This window comes from Spinacia oleracea, chromosome 5 (genome assembly GCF_020520425.1).
Source record: "Spinacia oleracea cultivar Varoflay chromosome 5, BTI_SOV_V1, whole genome shotgun sequence".
NCBI lineage: Eukaryota > Viridiplantae > Streptophyta > Magnoliopsida > Caryophyllales > Amaranthaceae > Spinacia > Spinacia oleracea.
The window spans coordinates 78,098,958-78,118,200 of record NC_079491.1 but is presented as its reverse complement, the minus strand read 5'-3'; the positions used below and the strand labels follow the sequence as shown (position 1 = coordinate 78,118,200).

The 19,243-nt window shown below is 39.5% G+C and overlaps 1 protein-coding gene across 1 annotated transcript; it reads right to left on the bottom strand.

The window, feature by feature from the left end:
- Positions 1–1,541: 1,541 nt before the first annotated feature.
- Positions 1,542–4,120, bottom strand: LOC130460652 (uncharacterized). The gene is made up of 4 exons (XM_056828002.1): positions 4,022–4,120; positions 1,976–2,045; positions 1,776–1,874; positions 1,542–1,674 (listed from the first exon to the last, which is right to left on the bottom strand). Exons 1-4 carry the CDS (start codon positions 4,114–4,116, stop codon positions 1,576–1,578), a joined length of 363 nt encoding a protein of 120 aa, XP_056683980.1. The 5' UTR covers positions 4,117–4,120; the 3' UTR covers positions 1,542–1,575.
- Between the last annotated feature and the right edge of the window lie 15,123 nt (positions 4,121–19,243).

The following is a 19,243-nucleotide window of genomic DNA, read 5'->3' as shown; positions in this document are numbered from 1 at the left end:
CGCTCAAGTTCATGCGCCAGTTTTATCAGGTTCGGCGTTAGATGAGATTTAGAGTATGAATTTGGATTGGCTCGAGCCACTATTACCCCGAATCAGCCCAGTGGGCGCAAAGGGGTTATGGATACTAATGTATGAAAGCACCCAACTTATAATTAATTCGTAGGTTCGATTCCAAAAACCAGTTGCTTGGCTTCACCTCAGGTCTAGTGGCTTATTACAGAAGCATATTCATGCATAATACATTGAAACTAGGGCGCGAGAATAATCCTTGCGCGTGGATGCTGTGTGTGACAATATTTATTGCGTTGGGCCAATTACGCGAGAAAAGTCTTGTGCACGTGTTCTTATCCACGCATTTATTCCAGTTTATTCTGGAACGAAACTTCTTTTACGCTTTTTAATCTTATTTCGATTTATCTCCAATTAGAACTCTTTTTGTGTTTTTCAATCTCTTTTAGGGGTTTAGTTGGAGTGCAACTCTGCCCTTTTTTTTTTGTAAATCTATCTTTTACGGTTTCTATACTTAGCAGCTGCTTAAGGTGGCAATTACTATAAATAGTAGTTACTATAAATGGAAACATGGGTTTGGAGAACGAGTCAGTCAGTCTTAGGACGTACGTTGCTTGGTAAGGAATGCTTTGACAAGTGGATGTTTGTTTCATCATTGAACATACCGCTTTTGGCCTAGGGTCAAATGTAGGCGTCTATAGTTAGCTCTCACTTTGATTGATTCTGATTAAGACGATGATTAAAGTATTGGAGGCGGAGTGCGTATAACAAATCTTGTTTTGGGAAGATGGTTCGGGTGAGAGGGTCTTACGAGCCACCGAGTGACAACCACTAGTGGAAAAAGGGTCATTTGCATCGCACTTTTAAGCATATTTGCGTCGCACATCGTGCGTGGCAAAAGCTCTCAACGCAAATGACTAAAAGTCATTTGCGTCGCACATTTGTGCGACGCAAATGACCCTTATTTGCGTCGTACAATTAGCAAATGTGCGTGGCAAATAACTTTTCAGGCACCATGTTGAAAAGTCATTTGCCACGCACATTAGCTAAATGTGCGACGTAAATAAGAGTCATTTGCGTCGCACATTTAGCTAATGTGCGTGGCAAATGACTTTTCAGGCACCATGTTGAAAAGTCATTTGCCACGCACATTAGCTAAATGTGCGACGCAAATGACTTTTAGGCGCCAAAAAAAAAAGTCATTTTCCACGCACATTAGCTTAATGTGCGACGCAAATGACAATTTTAGCGCCAAAAAATTAAGTCATTTGCCTCGCACATTGAGCTAACGTGCGTTGTAAATGACTTATTTTTTTTAAAAAAAAAATTCGTTTTTTAATATTTTAGTTGGAAATTCCGACATGATCGTCTTTGAAATTAGACGCTTCATTCCCAATACCGGGAATACATTTATAAATAATACCTGTCACAAAAGTTTACAATGTAATTAACGTTCCCAATAAAAGGCAATTAAATTCGTCATAGATCAACCAACATGTTACAACAAACATAAAATTATCACAACAAAGGTACGTAGCTAGCTAGAGATCAAGTTCATATTACAAATTAAGCTAAAAATTCGACATTGTTCATGAAGTAATCTGCCCAAAAATCTTTCACCTCATTAATCTCCTCCGGTGAATAAGGCAATGTTCTTGAAAAATCCTAAGAAAGTGTAAATAATTCAATTTATCAACGATTGATCAATATAATAGTTTTGTGTACTTCAATCTATTATATAAAGTACGTAGTTTATGAGAACATACCTTAGTAAGATCTTGACTATTACCATGATTCATTATTATGTCGTACATAAAACGCATGACGTAGTAGCCACAATCTAGTGATCCCGGTTGTTGAGCACACTAAATGCATTAAAATAAATAACACAAGTAAAATTTCTATCACATTGTATGTTATAATTTTGAAAAACTTGCTTCTTAGGTAAATAATAAACTAATTATACCTGTGCTGGAATCCATGTTAATTTAGTTCCCTTAGATTGTCCACCTAGTCTCTTGTAACTCCGAAAAGCACTACACATTCGATAAAATATGCAATTATATATACTTTGTTTACACATGTAAATGCAAAGAATATTTTACATGTAAGTGCAATTATATACTTTGTTTACACATGTAAATGCAATTATATACGTAGTAGCCACATTTAAGGCTAATTGAGTCGTTCTAGGTCATTTTTAGGCAAAAATGATGTTTTCGAACCCAACTTTGAACTAAAGAACCTAAGGAATGTTTTCAAACTTATTACACGTCTCATATGCATAGTTATAACTTTCTAAGGCTCTTTACAATCTATTATTTCACATTTAAGGCTAATTGGGTCGTTCTAGGTCATTTTTAGGCAAAAATGATGTTTTCGAACCCAACTTTGAACCAAAGAACCTAATGAATGTTTTCAAACTTATTACACGTCTCATATGCATAGTTATAACTTTCTAAGGCTCTTTACAATCTATTATTTCACATTTAAGGCTAATTGGGTCGTTCTAGGTCATTTTTAGGCAAAAATGATGTTTTCGAACCAAACTTTGAACCAAAGAACCTAAGGAATGTTTTCAAACTTATTCTACGTTTAATATGCTTATTTACAACTTTCTAAGGCTCTTTACAATCTATTATTTCACATTTAAGGCTAATTGGGTCGTTCTAGGTCATTTTTAGGCAAAAATGATGTTTTCGAACCCAACTTTGAACTAAAGAACCTAAGGAATGTTTTCAAACTTATTACACGTCTCATATGCATAGTTATAACTTTCTAATGCCCTTTACAATCTATTATTTCACATTTAAGGCTAATTGAGTCGTTCTAGGTCATTTTTAGGCAAAAATGATGTTTTCGAACCCAACTTTGAACTAAAGAACCTAAAGAATGTTTTCAAACTTATTACACGTCTCATATGCATAGTTATAACTTTCTAAGGCTCTTTACAATCTATTATTTCACATTTAAGGCTAATTGGGTCGTTCTAGGTCATTTTTAGGCAAAAATGAAGTTTTCGAACCCAACTTTGAACCAAAGAACCTAAGGAATGTTTTCAAACTTATTCTACGTTTAATGTGCTTATTTACAACTTTCTAAGGCTCTTTACAATCTATTATTTCACATTTAAGGCTAATTGGGTCGTTCTAGGTCATTTTTAGGCAAAAATGATGTTTTCGAACCAAACTTTGAACCAAAGAACCTAAGGAATGTTTTCAAACTTATTCTACGTTTAATATGCTTATTTACAACTTTCTAAGGCTCTTTACAATCTATTATTTCACATTTAAGGCTAATTGGGTCGTTCTAGGTCATTTTTAGGCAAAAATGATGTTTTCGAACCTAACTTTGAACCAAAGAACCTAAGGAATGTTTTCAAACTTATTCTACGTTTAATATGCTTATTTACAACTTTCTAAGGCTCTTTACAATCTATTATTTCACATTTAAGGCTAATTGGGTCGTTCTAGGTCATTTTTAGGCAAAAATGATGTTTTCGAACCCAACTTTGAACTAAAGAACCTAAGGAATGTTTTCAAACTTATTACACGTTTCATATGCATAGTTATAACTTTATAAGGCTCTTTACAATCTATTATTTCACATTTAAGGCTAATTGAGTCGTTCTAGGTCATTTTTAGGCAAAAATGATGTTTTCGAACCCAACTTTGAACTAAAGAACCTAAGGAATGTTTTCAAACTTATTACACGTCTCATATGCATAGTTATAACTTTCTAAGGCTCTTTACAATCTATTATTTCACATTTAAGGCTAATTGGGTCGTTCTAGGTCATTTTTAGGCAAAAATGAAGTTTTCGAACCCAACTTTGAACTAAAGAACCTAAGGAATGTTTTCAAACTTATTACACGTTTAATATGCATATTTACAACTTTCTAAGCCACTTTACAATCTATTATTTCACATTTAAGGCTAATTGGGTCGTTCTAGGTCATTTTTAGGCAAAAATTTAGGCAAAAATGGCATTTTCATATGCATACTTTACTTACTTGTTTAGTGGCTCCTTAATCATCAAATTTCTCTTCTTCTGTTGAGAATCAAATATGTAGACCTCACGTTTAGACAAGCAAAGAACTAAAAGCATCAAGTGACTCCTACATACAAACAATAAACGTATGTAGTTAGAAAAAAAGTTAAATTTATAACAATCAATTAAAAACGAAGTTCAAAGTAATTTTCATACTTTTCGTAGTATGGACATAAGATGAATGCCTTAGAACTAAGTGCACTCATGGACCTCGTCATGTACAAAAGAATTCGATCTGCATCGGACTTTAACATGGTGGCCGAGATCATCTCCGGGCACATGAATCCAATACTATTGGGGTGACAATCATCGTGAAAACACAACTCACTCAAAGCCCTATAATATATAGTGTAAGAACGTTAAGACAATCATAAAAATCAAATTTAGGGGCAAAATATGAATTTAGGTAACTCACGTAACAAAAACTTGTATTATTGATATATTGAGCCATGCTCCCGAGAGAAGTTGATCGTTGTCTTCAACGGTGACACTAATTTCAAAGTCCTTTTCCATATTGAATGTCCTTTTAGTGCAATGTACCTTAACGTGCTCCCCTTCTTTTAATCCCAACATCATAGTTTTCATCACATTGCACTTACCACTCAAATTTTGCACTTTATAATTTTCAAGGAAATAGGTTTTTGATTTAGTGTTGGACGCTTTTGTTCCACTTCCCCCAAGCACTATCTCTTTCCCTTTGTTCCCTTTCCCTTTAGGCTCTTTACTTGTAGGCTTGTTTACCTGAGGTATGATTTTCAAATAACGATATACATATTAGTGAGCATACATGGTATAATAGTTCTACTTCAAATTATCATGCATATGTTAGTTACCTCCTCATTCGTAAGCGACACCAAATGCTTTGGCCACTGAGTGAAGGTACCATGAGCTTGAGCAAGTTTCTTAATATATTGAGAAGGCATGGGGACGAGATCTTCTTTGTACGCGGGCTCAAAATCATCAACGCTCACTTTCACGTTATCGGACGTGACGTCGTTGTGGTGATCAAGGAGCAACTCTGGACATATGGTACCATAGGCAACAAAGACTTTCTCGGAGCCTATGTTCAGGTATAGATGGCACGGGACATGTTCCTTATTATTTATTTTGAACAATAACGCAAATACAATGTAACATGTTAGAAAAGTTCAATAGAATTAACTAGAAACAAATTACTTGAAAAACACAAATTATCATACCGTAATGTCGGCAAATGGATCTAAACCCCCGGAACGACAACTACTATGAACATTTGCGTCTATCCTCATCTGGCTTGGTATTTGGACACCAAGTTCTTTAGCAAATGTGATAAATTTCTCCATAACCATGACATCCATCTTGGAGTTCATCTCTTGTATTGTCTCATCTTTGACCCTTTTGGTCACTCTTGCTTCCATTTCCTCCATCTCCGCATCTCCATACCGTCGAAAGCTACGCCGCTCTCCGGTCCCCCACACAGCTTTGATGCCTACTCCACCACCAAATGTTAGTGGTCTCCCTTCTTTAGTCTTACCAAGTGCACGAGATAAGACATCATCTCGTGCACTTTTGGGAACAAATTCCCCTTCATCTTGTTTCCTTTTCCATTCATCCTACATGAAATCAAATGGTTTTGAGAAAAGTTCAACACTTGGTTTCATATTTAAGAACATATATGAAATTAGAGGAATCACAACATTACGCAAAATTGTTAAATGAACTTACAATATTTTCTTTGACCTTTTGTGTGCCCTCATCCGGCAAGTAAGGATTTCCTTTCTCATCTGGTACCGATCTTGCAAGAAGCCATAAACATGTCCTACTCGGCAAACTTGAAGAAATTGTAGACGCAGAGGAACCTTCAGATGACGAAGAAACTGAGGGAATGTACCCTTTTCTCTGCCATTCACTTGTCATTTCAGCATATGATTTCTGTCCCATATGATGAGGATATATGTTGAAAGATTGACTCTGTCTTGCTTTCTCACTTATTTCCTAATTTTAGGGGGGTAAAAGAAATTATTACAACAAAAAAAAACTTAGATTATACCAAGACTTTAAATAAGAATAATTTTTATACCTCAGCTTCTTCGGAGGTACGTATCTTCACAAATTCCTTCCATATATCCTTAGTTATATAACTATACAAATCATATGGCATCTTTTCATCTTTTGGCCTTTTTCTTGTACCCTGGATCCAACCAGTCGTCAATCTTGATTTGAATTCCCTCCAACGCTTATCACAACTCTTTAAGACAACTTCTTTCTTAGTTTCATCTGTGATATGAAATTCTCTCTAAATGAAAGAAAAAGAAAAGGAACAAGAAAGTCTTTTAGCACATGAAAAAGACACGTAGATATGTACAACTGAATTTCCAAAATAAAACCGGTTACCTTGACATCTTCCCACAAAGTGTCTTTTATTCCTTGTGAAACATCTTCCCAGGTTCTGATCAATATTGAAACCTTTGCGCGACTTATCTCGCCAATGTGATTCTTGTAATCCGTTGCCCATTTCCCTGTGGGTCGGTCCAAGTGATCCCATTCAATTATTCTTGGAACCCCGGGCATGGATTTTATTCCTTTTGTAGGGCCTCTTGGCTTCTTTTTTTGCTTTTGGGGCACTTGATTTGGTGATTTGTTAGATGGACCTGAATTTGCGTGTTGATCTTCATCCATGCCTGACGCTACTGCATTGGAAAATCATCAAAATTACATACCTTCAAAAGCAGGATTTTAAAAGAAAAATAAAGAACTGATCAGTTCTGTGCACTGATCTGCACAGTTCTGATCTGAGCTGTGCAGATGAGTGCACAGAACTGATCAGAACTGACCAGTTCTGTGCACTGATCTGCACAGCTCAGATCAGAACTGTGCAGATCAGTGCACAGAACTGGTCAGAACTGATCAGTTCTGTGCACTCATCTGCACAGTTCTGATCAGAAACTGTGCAGATCAGTGCACAGAACTGATCAGAACTCTAATATTTCTTCCATGAATCCATAGTAAGAGTTCGTCTTATCTATAAGTGTTCTATCTTTTACACTAGCATACTCTGAAGACAAACATATTGCCGTAACACCACTATTTTGCATTGTCGTTTTGTCATCTTGTCGCTTCGTGTAAAAAGAATAGCCATTGATGTCGTACCCCTCATAAGATATGACTTGACATTTAGGACCATATGCCAACCATCTCACCATGTCAGATACCTCATTAGGTGTGTCGGAAAATTGATCCATCACTCGACGCTTGAACCATGTGAGGAATGAACGATTATGCTCTTTTATCAGTTGAGGACCATTTTTTGAAGGATATTGCTCTCTAAGAAAGTTCATGTGCTCAGCCACGTATGGATGGACTTCACTAAGACTTTGCACCACAAACAGCTCAACCTTACACATCATTTCAGAACCGATTGATATCCTTTTCCTGCCAATTGTACCTTGACCCCCAAGTCTCCCATCATGTCTAGACTTTGGTACTCCGACTTCTTTCCAACGTGCCATATATTGAGAAACCCATGCAGCAACTTCCTCCGCGACGGTTCGTTGGACAATACTAGCTTCAGGTTTGGCTGGATTCATCACTCTATCTTTCAAGGTACCCATTTCCCGTTCAAAGGGATACATGTACCTCATACAAACTGGCCCACAAAGCTTAATTTCACGAACAAGATGAATAATCAAATGAGGCATCATGTCGAAGAATGATGGCGGAAAATACTTTTCAAACCGACACATGGTCTCAAGTACATCGGCCTGCAAATCATCCAGTATTGTTGGATTGATCACCTTGCTACAAATTGTGTTGAAAAAGAAACACAATCTTGTAATGGTATACCTCACTTGTGGCGGTAATATCCCTCGAATTGCAACCGGCAGCAATTGTTGCATCAACACGTGACAATCGTGAGATTTCATTCCAACTAATTTCAAGTCACACATGGACACAAGTCTACGAAAATTTGAAGAGTAACCGGCAGGGACCTTTAAGCCATGCAAAGACTCACAAAAGCTAACTTTCTCCTTTTTAGACAAGGTGAAACAAGCTGGGGGAAGGTACCAACGTTTTCCCCTTTCTTGAGGTGCCAACTCGGAGCGACCCATAGCAGCCATATCTTGTCTAACTTTAGGCCCATCCTTCGTTTTCCCTTGCATATTCAACAATGTCCCAACAATGGCATCACAAACATTTTTCTCAATATGCATTACATCCAAACAATGCCTAACTTCCAAATCTCTCCAATATGGGAGATCCCAAAAGATAGACCTCTTCTTGTAACCACCACTTGGCTGACCTTTATAAGGCTTACCAAACTCTGTCTCAATGTCTTTAACCCATTCATAAACCTCACACGCACATAAGGGGGCAGGAGCTTCTCTCATCTCCAATTCTCCATTAAAAGCTTCCTTCTCTTTTCGAAATGGGTGATCTTCAGGAAGATACATCCGGTAATCCATGTACACATCTTTCCCACAAAATTTTAGGCGCCTCGAGACCAAGTCATCATGACAAACTGGACATGCCTTCTTTCCCTTTACAGAATACCCTGACAAATTTCCATAAGCCGGGAAATCATTTATCGTACAAAAAATCATGGCACGTAAAGTGAAATTGGTTTTGGTGTATGCATCAAACATCAACACCCTTTCATCCCACAACAATTTCAAATCTTCAATGAGTGGCTCTAGATACACATCTATGTCATTTCCGGGTTGTTTAGGCCCAGAGATTAAGAGCGACAACATGATGTATCTACGCTTCATGCATAACCAAGGAGGCAAATTGTATATGGTGAGAAGAACCGGCCAAGTGCTATATTGGGTACTAAGTGTCCCAAATGGGTTCATTCCATCCGTGCAAAGACCAAGCCTGAGATTCCGAACTTCTTCCCTAAAGACCTTGTACTTTCGATCAATGTTCCTCCATTGTGGAGAATCAGCAGGATGCCTCATTAACCCATCTTTCTTCCTCCCTTCGACATGCCACCTCAAGAGTTTTGCAGTTTTCTCTTCTGAGAAAAGACGCTTAAATCTTGGTATAATTGGAAGATACCAAAGCACCTTAGCCGGAGAAGGTTTCTTCTTAGTTGATGTTGCATCATTCTCCACGATCTTGTAACGGGACAATCCGCATCTTGGACACTCATGCAGATTTGCATACTGCTTTCGATACAACACGCAATCATTTGGACACGCGTGTATCTTCTCATAATCCATACCCAAAGGACACATAAGCTTCTGGGCCTCATAGTTAGACCTTGGAAGTTTGTTTCCTTCAGGAAGATTACCAGACGTGGCCTCCAAAAACTGTGAAAAACTCTTGTTGGTCCAACCGTTTTCCACCTTTAAGTTGAAATATTCGATGACGGCACCAAGTACAGTTTGTGTAGAACCAGGATATAACGGTGTTGCGAAAGCTTTGATTATACTATCATACATATGGGGACGCTCAACGAAATGATGGTCTTCCACATCATGCATCATATCATCTATCCTATCTTTCTCCTCTTCTTCCTCACTTTCAACACCAATATCATCCTCAATTTCATTATCATCACCATTATCACAATGATTATGCTGACTCAAGCTCGGCATACTAGAACTTGCCCCATGATCTATTCTCTCACCATGCCATGTCCACGTCGTGTAGTTACCCTTAAAACCGCGACGAACTATGTGATCAACAATATCATCAATATCCCGATACCCCCTTGAATTATTGCAATCACAACAAGGACACAGAATTAAACTTGATTCATGTTCTGATTGATGTTTCAAGGCAACCTTAATGAACTCTTGAATCCCTTGTAAGAACCTCGTAGAAAATCGTTTACTACCATACATCCAACTCCGATCCATTTTCAACCACTAAAGATAAAACAATATGACCAAATTTTGTCAAAGGTTAGAATATAAACTAGGCTATTCATATCATTATAAATCCAAAATTTTGTAGCAAACCCAAAACATGATTTCATATATCACCTAAATTCATTTTATAGCCTAAATTCATTTCATAACCTACACAAACCATCTCATAAAACTACACAAACCCAAAACTTCATTTCATAACTTTTAATTCAACAAAACCTTAATGTAATAAACAACTAAAATTCAACAAAACCTAAATCCTAAAATGTACCCAATTAAAATATAATTCAACTAAAATTCAACAAAACCTACAACTAAAATTCATCAAAACCTAAATCCTAAAATGTACCCAATTAAAATTCAACAAATAATATCAACCATTAAAATTCAATTATAATGCATAATTAAAATTCAATTATAATGTCCACAATTAAAATTCAATTATAATGTCCACAATTAAAATTAAAATGCACAATTAAAATTCAATAAATATCAAAATTAAAATCCAATACCTAAGAGAGGAGATATGACAATGAACAAGGGCGGCCGAGTGGGTGGCGGCGTGGGCGGCTGCCGTGCCGTGGACGAATTCCTTGGCCGTGGGCGGCAGCTCTAAAAAGGGAGCAAGCAGTACGTGAAGCGCGCATTGAGGCGAAGCAGTGAATTAAGTAGCGAAGGAACGACCGTCGCGAAGGAACGGCCGGCGCGACGGAAGGCGGCGAAGCAACGACGACAGTGCCGCCGGTGAGAACGAAGCAGCTAGTGTTGGTGTTGGTGGTGGTTTCGTTTGGGAGGGCGCAGTGTTTGTCGAGCAGTAACCTAAGTCAGAATGAATTCCTAAGTGTGAGGGGGTGGAAAAAGCGCGAGGCTAATGCGTGACCTTGTCCCTCGTGGGTGTGATGATTATTTTTATTCAATCAAGTGTAATTGGATTTCCTGTGAGTATACACCCAATTGACTAGTAATATAGGAGTCGCCATTCAGTTTTAACAACAATGAGAAAAACTGACAAAACCCGATTATCGTGACATAAAGGGAGTGCAATTATGTTTGACCACGACGGCCGTAGGTTCCCTTGTGATCCCTGGTGTGGGGATCTCTCAATATACACCCGCAAGGTAGAGATTGAGGGTTCGGGGGACTGTAACTACCGAGAGGAGTAATTCGCTCGTCGATAACTCTAAAGGCAGGATATCCTTACTAGCTCAGCATAAATAATTGAAGGGACATGCGTTAACTATTAAACTAATCTGAATTGATTTTAGCAATATGCAGCATATAATACTAATTCGATCGTGATTATCTGATTTAAATAGCATTAAGGGACCTAGCATGATAATCCGATTTCCCAAAAATATTATATTTATTAGGCGTGATAGAACAATCATATTAGATTAGTTTAACAGTTCATAAAAAGGGCGAGGAAAGCAGTTAAATCATCGAAAAGGGACACATTACGACGCACCCTTGAGAGGTGCGTCAAGGTTCTCAGAAAACTAACCACTTTGACTTTGCTATTTCTCCTTTTTATTTAACGAATATCGATTATGGGACGGGATACGTTCTGTTCGATTTATGGATCGATTGCGACAGAACGCGTGAACAGTTTCGCAGCGAGAGGCTTAGGCTAAGGGGTTTAGAGTCAATACTCAGAATATATTATGTGTTTTTGTGTCGTTTCACGTCGAAACTAGGGGTCTATTTATAGGGAAGAGTTCGTGGAAAGATGGAATTGCAGAGTTCTAATCCACAAAGAATTAGGAAAAGAGACGTACCCAGGTATTTTCAGCGCCCAGGCCTGGGCGCCGAAGATTTCGGCGCCCAGAGCCAGGCGTTGAAAATAGGGTTTGGGCAGTTTTGTTTAGTAAGATTCGGATTCCTAAAATCCGTAGAGTTTGAGATTAATTTGAGTCTTTTAGCGCGTATCAATTTGTGACGGAATGCGTCTGGGCCCGTTACGAACTCTAGGCTCGTTAGGATTTTAATTAATACGTAACTCTTATTTCCGAATCCTATTAGGAATAGGATTCTCGCAGTTTTTTATCTCCTTTAGGATTTATGTTGGAATGCAACACCTAATTCTGACAGGTTTCTATCTTTTATGATTTGCCACTTTTAGAAGCTACCTTTTACGGCAGTTACTATTTTTAGCAGGTTTCCATAAATAGCAAGTTTCGGGTGAAATGAAATGGGGAATCGAGATTCGTTTATTTTATAGGAGATGCGTTGTCAAGTGGAGTTTTTATGCTTTCATCATCGAACCTTTCCCTTGCGGGAATGGGGACAAGAGTAGGTGTCTACAGTTAGCCCCCACTTTGACTGAGTCTTGGAGTAAGACGATGGTCAAGGTATTAGACGGAGTGCGTCACACAAGCCATGGTATATGTGACCTGTTTTGCGAGGGTCTCACGAGCCCCCGAGTGATAACATTTGACTTAAGGGTCATCACTTGAAGTGTCGACATATCCCTCACGTGTCATTGGGATTTGTCAACTGATAGTATAGAAACTTCCTCACTTTGTCATTGGAAGGATCTAAAGATGCGTAGAAATTCCCTCACTTTGTCATTGGGAGTAACTACAGATGTTTTCGAAATTAAAGCTGTAAAGTGTAATTGGGCCTGGCCAAGCCCAATCACGAGGTAAAACGTTTTTAAAGATTCTCATTTTCAAGGCTAGCTAAACGAGAAAACCCCCTTGTTTTTATAGGACGTAAAACGAAGGAAAATCCAACAAACCAATCCTTTAATTTTTGGAAAAAGGGAAAACCAATAAAAGTTATCGCTGCAGCGACTAAGGACCTGCGATGTTAGTGACGCAGACCCCGCCCGCTGAAGGTGGGTGAGCCTGTCCGCTGAGGGTGGACCCCCCGTCCGATAGAAGTGGACGAATCTGTTTGATGTTTTTGAAAATAAGGACCTACGCGGTTTGTGACGTAGACCCCGCCCGCTGAAGGTGGCGAACCTTGTCCGCTGAGGGTGGACACCCCGTCCGATAGAAGTGGACGAATCTGTTTGATGTTTTTGAAAATAAGGACCTACGCGATTTGTGACGTAGACCCCGCCCGCTGAAGACGGCGAGCCTGTCCGCTGAGGGTGGACCCCCCCGTCCGATAGAAGTGGACGAATCTGTTTTGAAATTTTATTTTGTTTTGTTGTTTTTTTTTTTTTGAAAATAAGGACCTACGTGGTTTGCGCTGTAGACCCCGCCGGCTGAAGATGGCGAGCCTATTTTAAATTTGAAGACTTTATTTTTCGAAAACTGAGGACCTGCGCGGCTAGTGACGCAGACCCTGCCCGCTGAGGGTGGGCGAGCCCATTTTGAATTTCTTATTTTGCCTATGCAGAAGAGCTTTTGGTGATTACAACCTGTTGGTGGGTCGTAATATTTCCTGATTAGATGTGTCCTATAAGTGGGTCCACATTGTGTATTTTTGTTTAACAATATTTTTTGAGATATCCAAACATGTTATGGTGCGTGGCGCAGTCTGGGAATGTGATTTTGATTGGCGCTCCCTGTTGGAGTCCACTTTTCGGGAGCCCCCAAGTGTTGGGGCTCGTCGGTTGTTTTTCGCGTCTTGTAATCATGTTTGGGGTCACGCTCGTATGTGCGAGCGACCTCCTATAGTAGTGTGCTATTTTTAGTGAAGCCGTGGAGTGCGATTTTAGCTTTCAGGCGACATCCGGTTTTGGCTTGGCCCGGATTATCCCTTTGATAGACAGACATTTTCTATTTGGAAAACCAATGACTTGATGACACATATTTTTGGCGTTTCGAAGAATGACCATGATATTTAACTTGCCTTTTTTTTGAAAAGTGTACATGAGCGTTTTCTGAGATGAGTCTAAGTTTCGACCAAGTTTCACTGTTATTATTATTTTTTTGCTTATTTGGGAGCTAAAGGTGCTTTGGGCTTGATCTTACTTGTAATAGGGCCTCGTGTTTTAGCAACACGGTCTTAAGTCCTTTCCTATTCCGTGTTTTTGTGAAATCTGGGCCTTGGGCTGCATTTTCAGCGCCCCAGCACAGGCGTTTAAAATTCCGGCGCCCAGAGGTGGGCGCTGAAAGTTCTTTCCTGGTAATATTTGATTTTCGGATTTCTAAACACGTTTCCGAATGGGATCAGGATGTTTATTGGGTGCGTTCAGCTATGTATGGGGGCTAGATACGTCCTTATTTTCCACCACTCTCAAATTCTTTCTCTCTTTTTGCTGTGCTCTAATTTATTTACTGCTTTTGTCATGTCGACCCCTACTTTCTCACTCCAACAGACTGTTAGGCGTTGGCTACGAGCCCTTACTCCCACAGAAAAAGCTTTGTTAAAAGAATACCACTTAGAGGCACTTTTAGGCTTTACAACAAATTAATATTGATTATAATTTTCTGCATGCTGCCCTAAACTTTTGGGACTCCAATCATCATGTTTTTTCCTTTCGGGGCAATGAAATATGTCCTTTGCCTGATGAATTTGCTGCGATCCTTGGTTATCCTACTAATGCTACTCCTGTTACCCCTGGCACTATTGAAGACGGTAAAACAACCATAAGGGCTTTCCTAGGGCTAGATGATAGCATGCTTGCTGAACTTGTTGTACACGATAAGGTTAACTTGGCAAAACTCGTAAAACATCATTTTAGGCATATTAAGAATATGACCGAACAAAAATTGAACATTCGAGCCCTTGTATTTTGCTTGTCGAATCATTATTTGCTGTCGAATAATAATGGTGAGTTCGGTGACATAAGGCTGATCCCCTTGATTAGCCAGATGGAAAGTTGCTATTCTATTATGCCGTTGGTTGTTGCTGAGACTTTGCTGAGTGCGGATGAACTGAAGAAGGATGCCAAATCCGAAATTTTTAAGGGAAGCCCCCTATTACTACAGGTAATCTATTTTTTCTTTGCGCACACATACGCCACTTTTATATATTTCTTTTTGCCTGGGGCTGAGTTTCAGCGCCCAGGGCTGGGCGCTGGAATATTTGGCGCCTGGTCCTGGGCGTGGAAACTGTTAGGTTATGATACATATGACAATTCATAAATCATGCGGAAAAAACCATAAACCCAGGGAAACATATTATTTACACATAATCATATAGCATAATTTAGATGCATACTCTTTGTTGCGTGCCCTCCCTAGCTGCGCCCGAACCGAACAAGAACAAGTCTTTAGGACTCCAAGTGTCGTCCCTCCGTAGATAGTCCACAGCACGTCCGGATCCGCCTTAAGATTGACCAACTAGAATCGCCCTTAAGGTACTAGAATTTTCGGCACTTTTGAGCAAGATGTGTGGCTGAATTTTTCTCTCAAAAACTCACTTTGAATACTTTGAAACTCGTGTTATAAATTGTGAGCCCTAGCCTCATATTTATAGCGGTATGGAAAGGGAATCGTAATCCTATTCAGATACAAATTAATCAAACCTAGAATCCTACAAGAACTCTAATTTAATTAATTTATCAAATAGAATTAGGAATTTAATCATTAACCGAACTCTGCATGTTTTAGGAAACGTGCACGAACACAAACACTTGCACACACACGCACGAAAGCCACGATGGGCCTCATGCGTGCGCGCGAGCAGCAGCCCACTCAGCGCCCGTGCGCGCTGCGCGCGCTGCGCGTGCTGTGCGCGCTGTGCGCGCTGCGCGCTGCGCGCAGCCTGCTGGGCCTGGCCTTGCTGTTTGTGCGGCGCGCTTGGCTTGCTGGGCGATGGCCTGGCTTCGTGCTGAGCCTCGTCCGGCAGGCCTCGTCCGATGCTTATTCGTACGATGCGCTTCCGATTAAATTTTCCGATTCCGGAATTCATTTCCGATACGAACAATATTTAATATTTCCGATTCCGGAATTAATTTCCGTTTCGAACAAATATTTAATATTTCCGTTTCCGGAATTATTTTCCGATTCCGGTAATATTTCCGATTCTGACAATATTTCCGTTTCCGGCAATATTTCTGATTCTGGCAATATTTCCATTTCCGATAATATTTTCCGATACGTACCATGTTTCCGTTTCCGGCAACATCTACGACTTGGATAATATCTATATTTCCGATACGATCCATATTTCCGTTTCCGGCAATATCATCGTTTCCGGAGTATTCATTTCTTGCCTGTGACGATCTTAGCTCCCACTGAAACCAAGATCCGTCGGTTCCGAATATTCATAGATAGAGTATCTAATGCCATTAGATACTTGATCCGTTTACGTACTATTTGTGTGACCCTACGGGTTCAGTCAAGAGTAAGCTGTGGATTAATATCATTAATTCCACTTGAACTGAAGCGGCCTCTAGCTAGGCATTCAGCTCTCTTGATCTCACTGAATTATTAACTTGTTAATTAATACTGAACCGCATTTATTAGACTTAACATAGAATGCATACTTGGACCAAGGGCATTATTTCCTTCAGTCTCCCACTTGTCCTTAGGGACAAGTGTGCATTTCCTAATTCCTTTGTCGCTCGATGCTTGCTCTTGAACATAAGGTAAGAGTCGTCATCCTTATTATGTCCAGAGGTGTTCCTCGGTTTCAGAGTTCAACTGATCAAATAAACAGATAATCATAGCCTATGATTCATCCGAGCACGGCCATGCATTTCACAGTTTCTAGCTCTCCGAGTGGCCTTGTACAACTTTTAAGCATCTCATCCCGATTCATGGGAGGACAATCCCAATCTTGCGATCTTGAGATTAGACTTCGTTTGATAGGTGATTACCTGAGCGTTGCCTTTATAGCCTCCTTTTACGGTGCGACGGTTGGTCAACGTCAAAGCAACCAGTTCTCAAACAAGTAATCTCAAATCACTCAGGTATTGAGGATTTAGTGTCTAATAATTTAATGAAATTTACTTATGACAGACTTTCATCTCTTACAGTAAAGTTTCATAGGTCTTGTCCGATACTAGTCTTCCCAAAGTAAGTATCTATGCAAATGATTATGACATTGCCATGTCCACATAGTTCAAGAAACAGAACTACTAGTCATCTTGCATTCTAATCGTCTAACGTTTTCTATGCGTCCAATTTTATAGAAAACTCCGATTAGGGACCATTTTCAACCTTTGACATTCAAGTTCACTTGATAGACATTTCTTAGTCACAGGACTGGTCCTGACAGTCTATCTTGAATATATCGTCAAATTGAAGGGACTCATCATTTAATAAACCACAAATTAAATGGAAAAATGAATTCCTTTCATTTATTGTGAATGATTAACCAATAATGTTTTACAAAGATTTAAACTCTAAAACTTTAAAACATTAAACAGAGACATCAAAGCCATTCTCCAATATGCTTGATTCCCATAGCTGCAGTGTGCGAGTTGTGCTTCGCCTGCGGCAGAGGTTTAGTTAATGGATCTGATATGTTGTCATCAGTTCCAATTTTGCTTATCTCGACTTCTTTTCTTTCAACGAACTCTCGTAGAAGGTCAAATCTACGAAGTACATGCTTGACTCTCTGGTGGTGTCTAGGCTCTTTTGCCTGTGCAATAGCTCCGTTATTATCACAATACAGGGCTATTGGTCCTTTAATGGAGGGGACTACACCAAGTTCTCCTATGAACTTCCTTAGCCATATAGCTTCCTTTGCTGCTTCATGTGCAGCAATGTACTCCGCTTCAGTTGTAGAATCCGCAATGGTGCTTTGCTTAGCACTTTTCCAGCTTACTGCTCCTCCGTTGAGGCAGAAGACAAACCCAGACTGTGATCTGAAATCATCTTTGTCGGTTTGGAAACTTGCGTCCGTATAGCCTTTAACAATTAATTCATCATCTCCACCATAGACCAGGAAGTCATCTTTGTGCCTTTTCAGGTACTTCAGAATATTCTTGGCAGCAGTCCAATGCGCCTCTCCTGGGTCTGACTGGTATCTGCTCGTAGCACTGAGTGCGTACGCAACATCCGGGCGTGTACATATCATAGCATACATTATTGAACCAATCAATGATGCATATGGAATCCCATTCATTCGTCTACGCTCATCAAGTGTTTTTGGGCACTGAGTCTTGCTTAGAGTCATTCCATGAGACATGGGTAGGTAGCCTCGCTTGGAGTCCGCCATCTTGAACCTATCAAGCACCTTATTGATATAAGTGCTTTGACTAAGTCCAATCATCTTTTTAGATCTATCTCTGTAAATCTTGATGCCCAATATGTACTGTGCTTCTCCTAGATCCTTCATCGAAAAACATTTCCCAAGCCAAATCTTGACAGAGTTCAACATAGGAATGTCATTTCCGATAAGCAATATGTCGTCGACATATAATACTAGGAAAGCAATTTTGCTCCCACTGACCTTCTTGTATACACAAGATTCGTCCGCGTTCTTGATGAAACCAAAGTCACTGACTGCTTCATCAAAACGTATATTCCATCTCCTGGATGCCTGCTTCAATCCGTAGATTGACTTCTTTAGCTTGCATACCTTTTTAGCATTCTTTGGATCCTCAAAACCTTCAGGTTGTGTCATAAACACAGTTTCTGTTAAAACGCCGTTTAAGAAAGCAGTTTTGACATCCATCTGCCATATTTCGTAATCGTAATATGCAGCGATTGCTAACATTATTCGAATAGACTTTAGCATTGCAACTGGTGAAAAGGTTTCATCGTAATCCACACCGTGGACTTGCCTGTAACCTTTGCAACCAATCTAGCTTTGAAAACTTCAAGTTTCCCATCCTTGTCCTTTTTCAGTTTGAAAACCCATTTGCTTCCAATGGCTTGGTAGCCATCTGGCAAATCGACCAAATCCCATACTTGGTTTTCAGACATGGAGTCTAATTCAGATTGCATGGCTTCTTGCCATTGCTTGGAGCTAGGGCTCGTCATAGCTTGCTTGTAAGTCGCAGGTTCATCACTTTCAAGTAATAGAACGTCATAGCTCTCGTTCGTCAAAATACCTAAGTACCTTTCCGGTTGAGATCTATATCTTTGCGATCTACGCGGGGTAACATTTCTAGATTGACCATGATTCTCACCAGATTCTTCTAAAGATCTCTGAGTTTCATCCTGAATGTCATCTTGAGCATTCTCTAGAGTTTGTTGTTCGACTCGAATTTCTTCGAGGTCTACTTTTCTCCCACTTGTCATTTTGGAAATGTGATCCTTCTCCAAAAAGACACCATCTCGAGCAACAAACACTTTGTTCTCAGATGTATTGTAGAAGTAATACCCCTTTGTTTCCTTTGGATAGCCCACAAGGATACATTTGTCAGATTTTGGATGAAGTTTGTCTGAAATTAATCGTTTGACGTATACTTCACATCCCCAAATCTTAAGAAAAGACACATTTGGAGGCTTTCCAAACCATAATTCGTATGGAGTCTT

What these genes read in the sequence shown, in the direction of transcription:
- LOC130460652 (XM_056828002.1), bottom strand. Translation starts at nt 4,116, where the DNA reads ATGCTTTTAGTTCTTTGCTTGTCTAAACGTGAGGTCTACATATTTGAT. An exon ending in ATTAAGGAGCCACTAAACAA is followed by an intron (nt 2,046 to 4,021) that starts GTAAGTAAAGTA and finishes TCGAATGTGTAG; the next exon opens with TGCTTTTCGGAGTTACAAGA. An exon ending in ATAGTCAAGATCTTACTAAG is followed by an intron (nt 1,675 to 1,775) that starts GTATGTTCTCAT and finishes ACACTTTCTTAG; the next exon opens with GATTTTTCAAGAACATTGCC.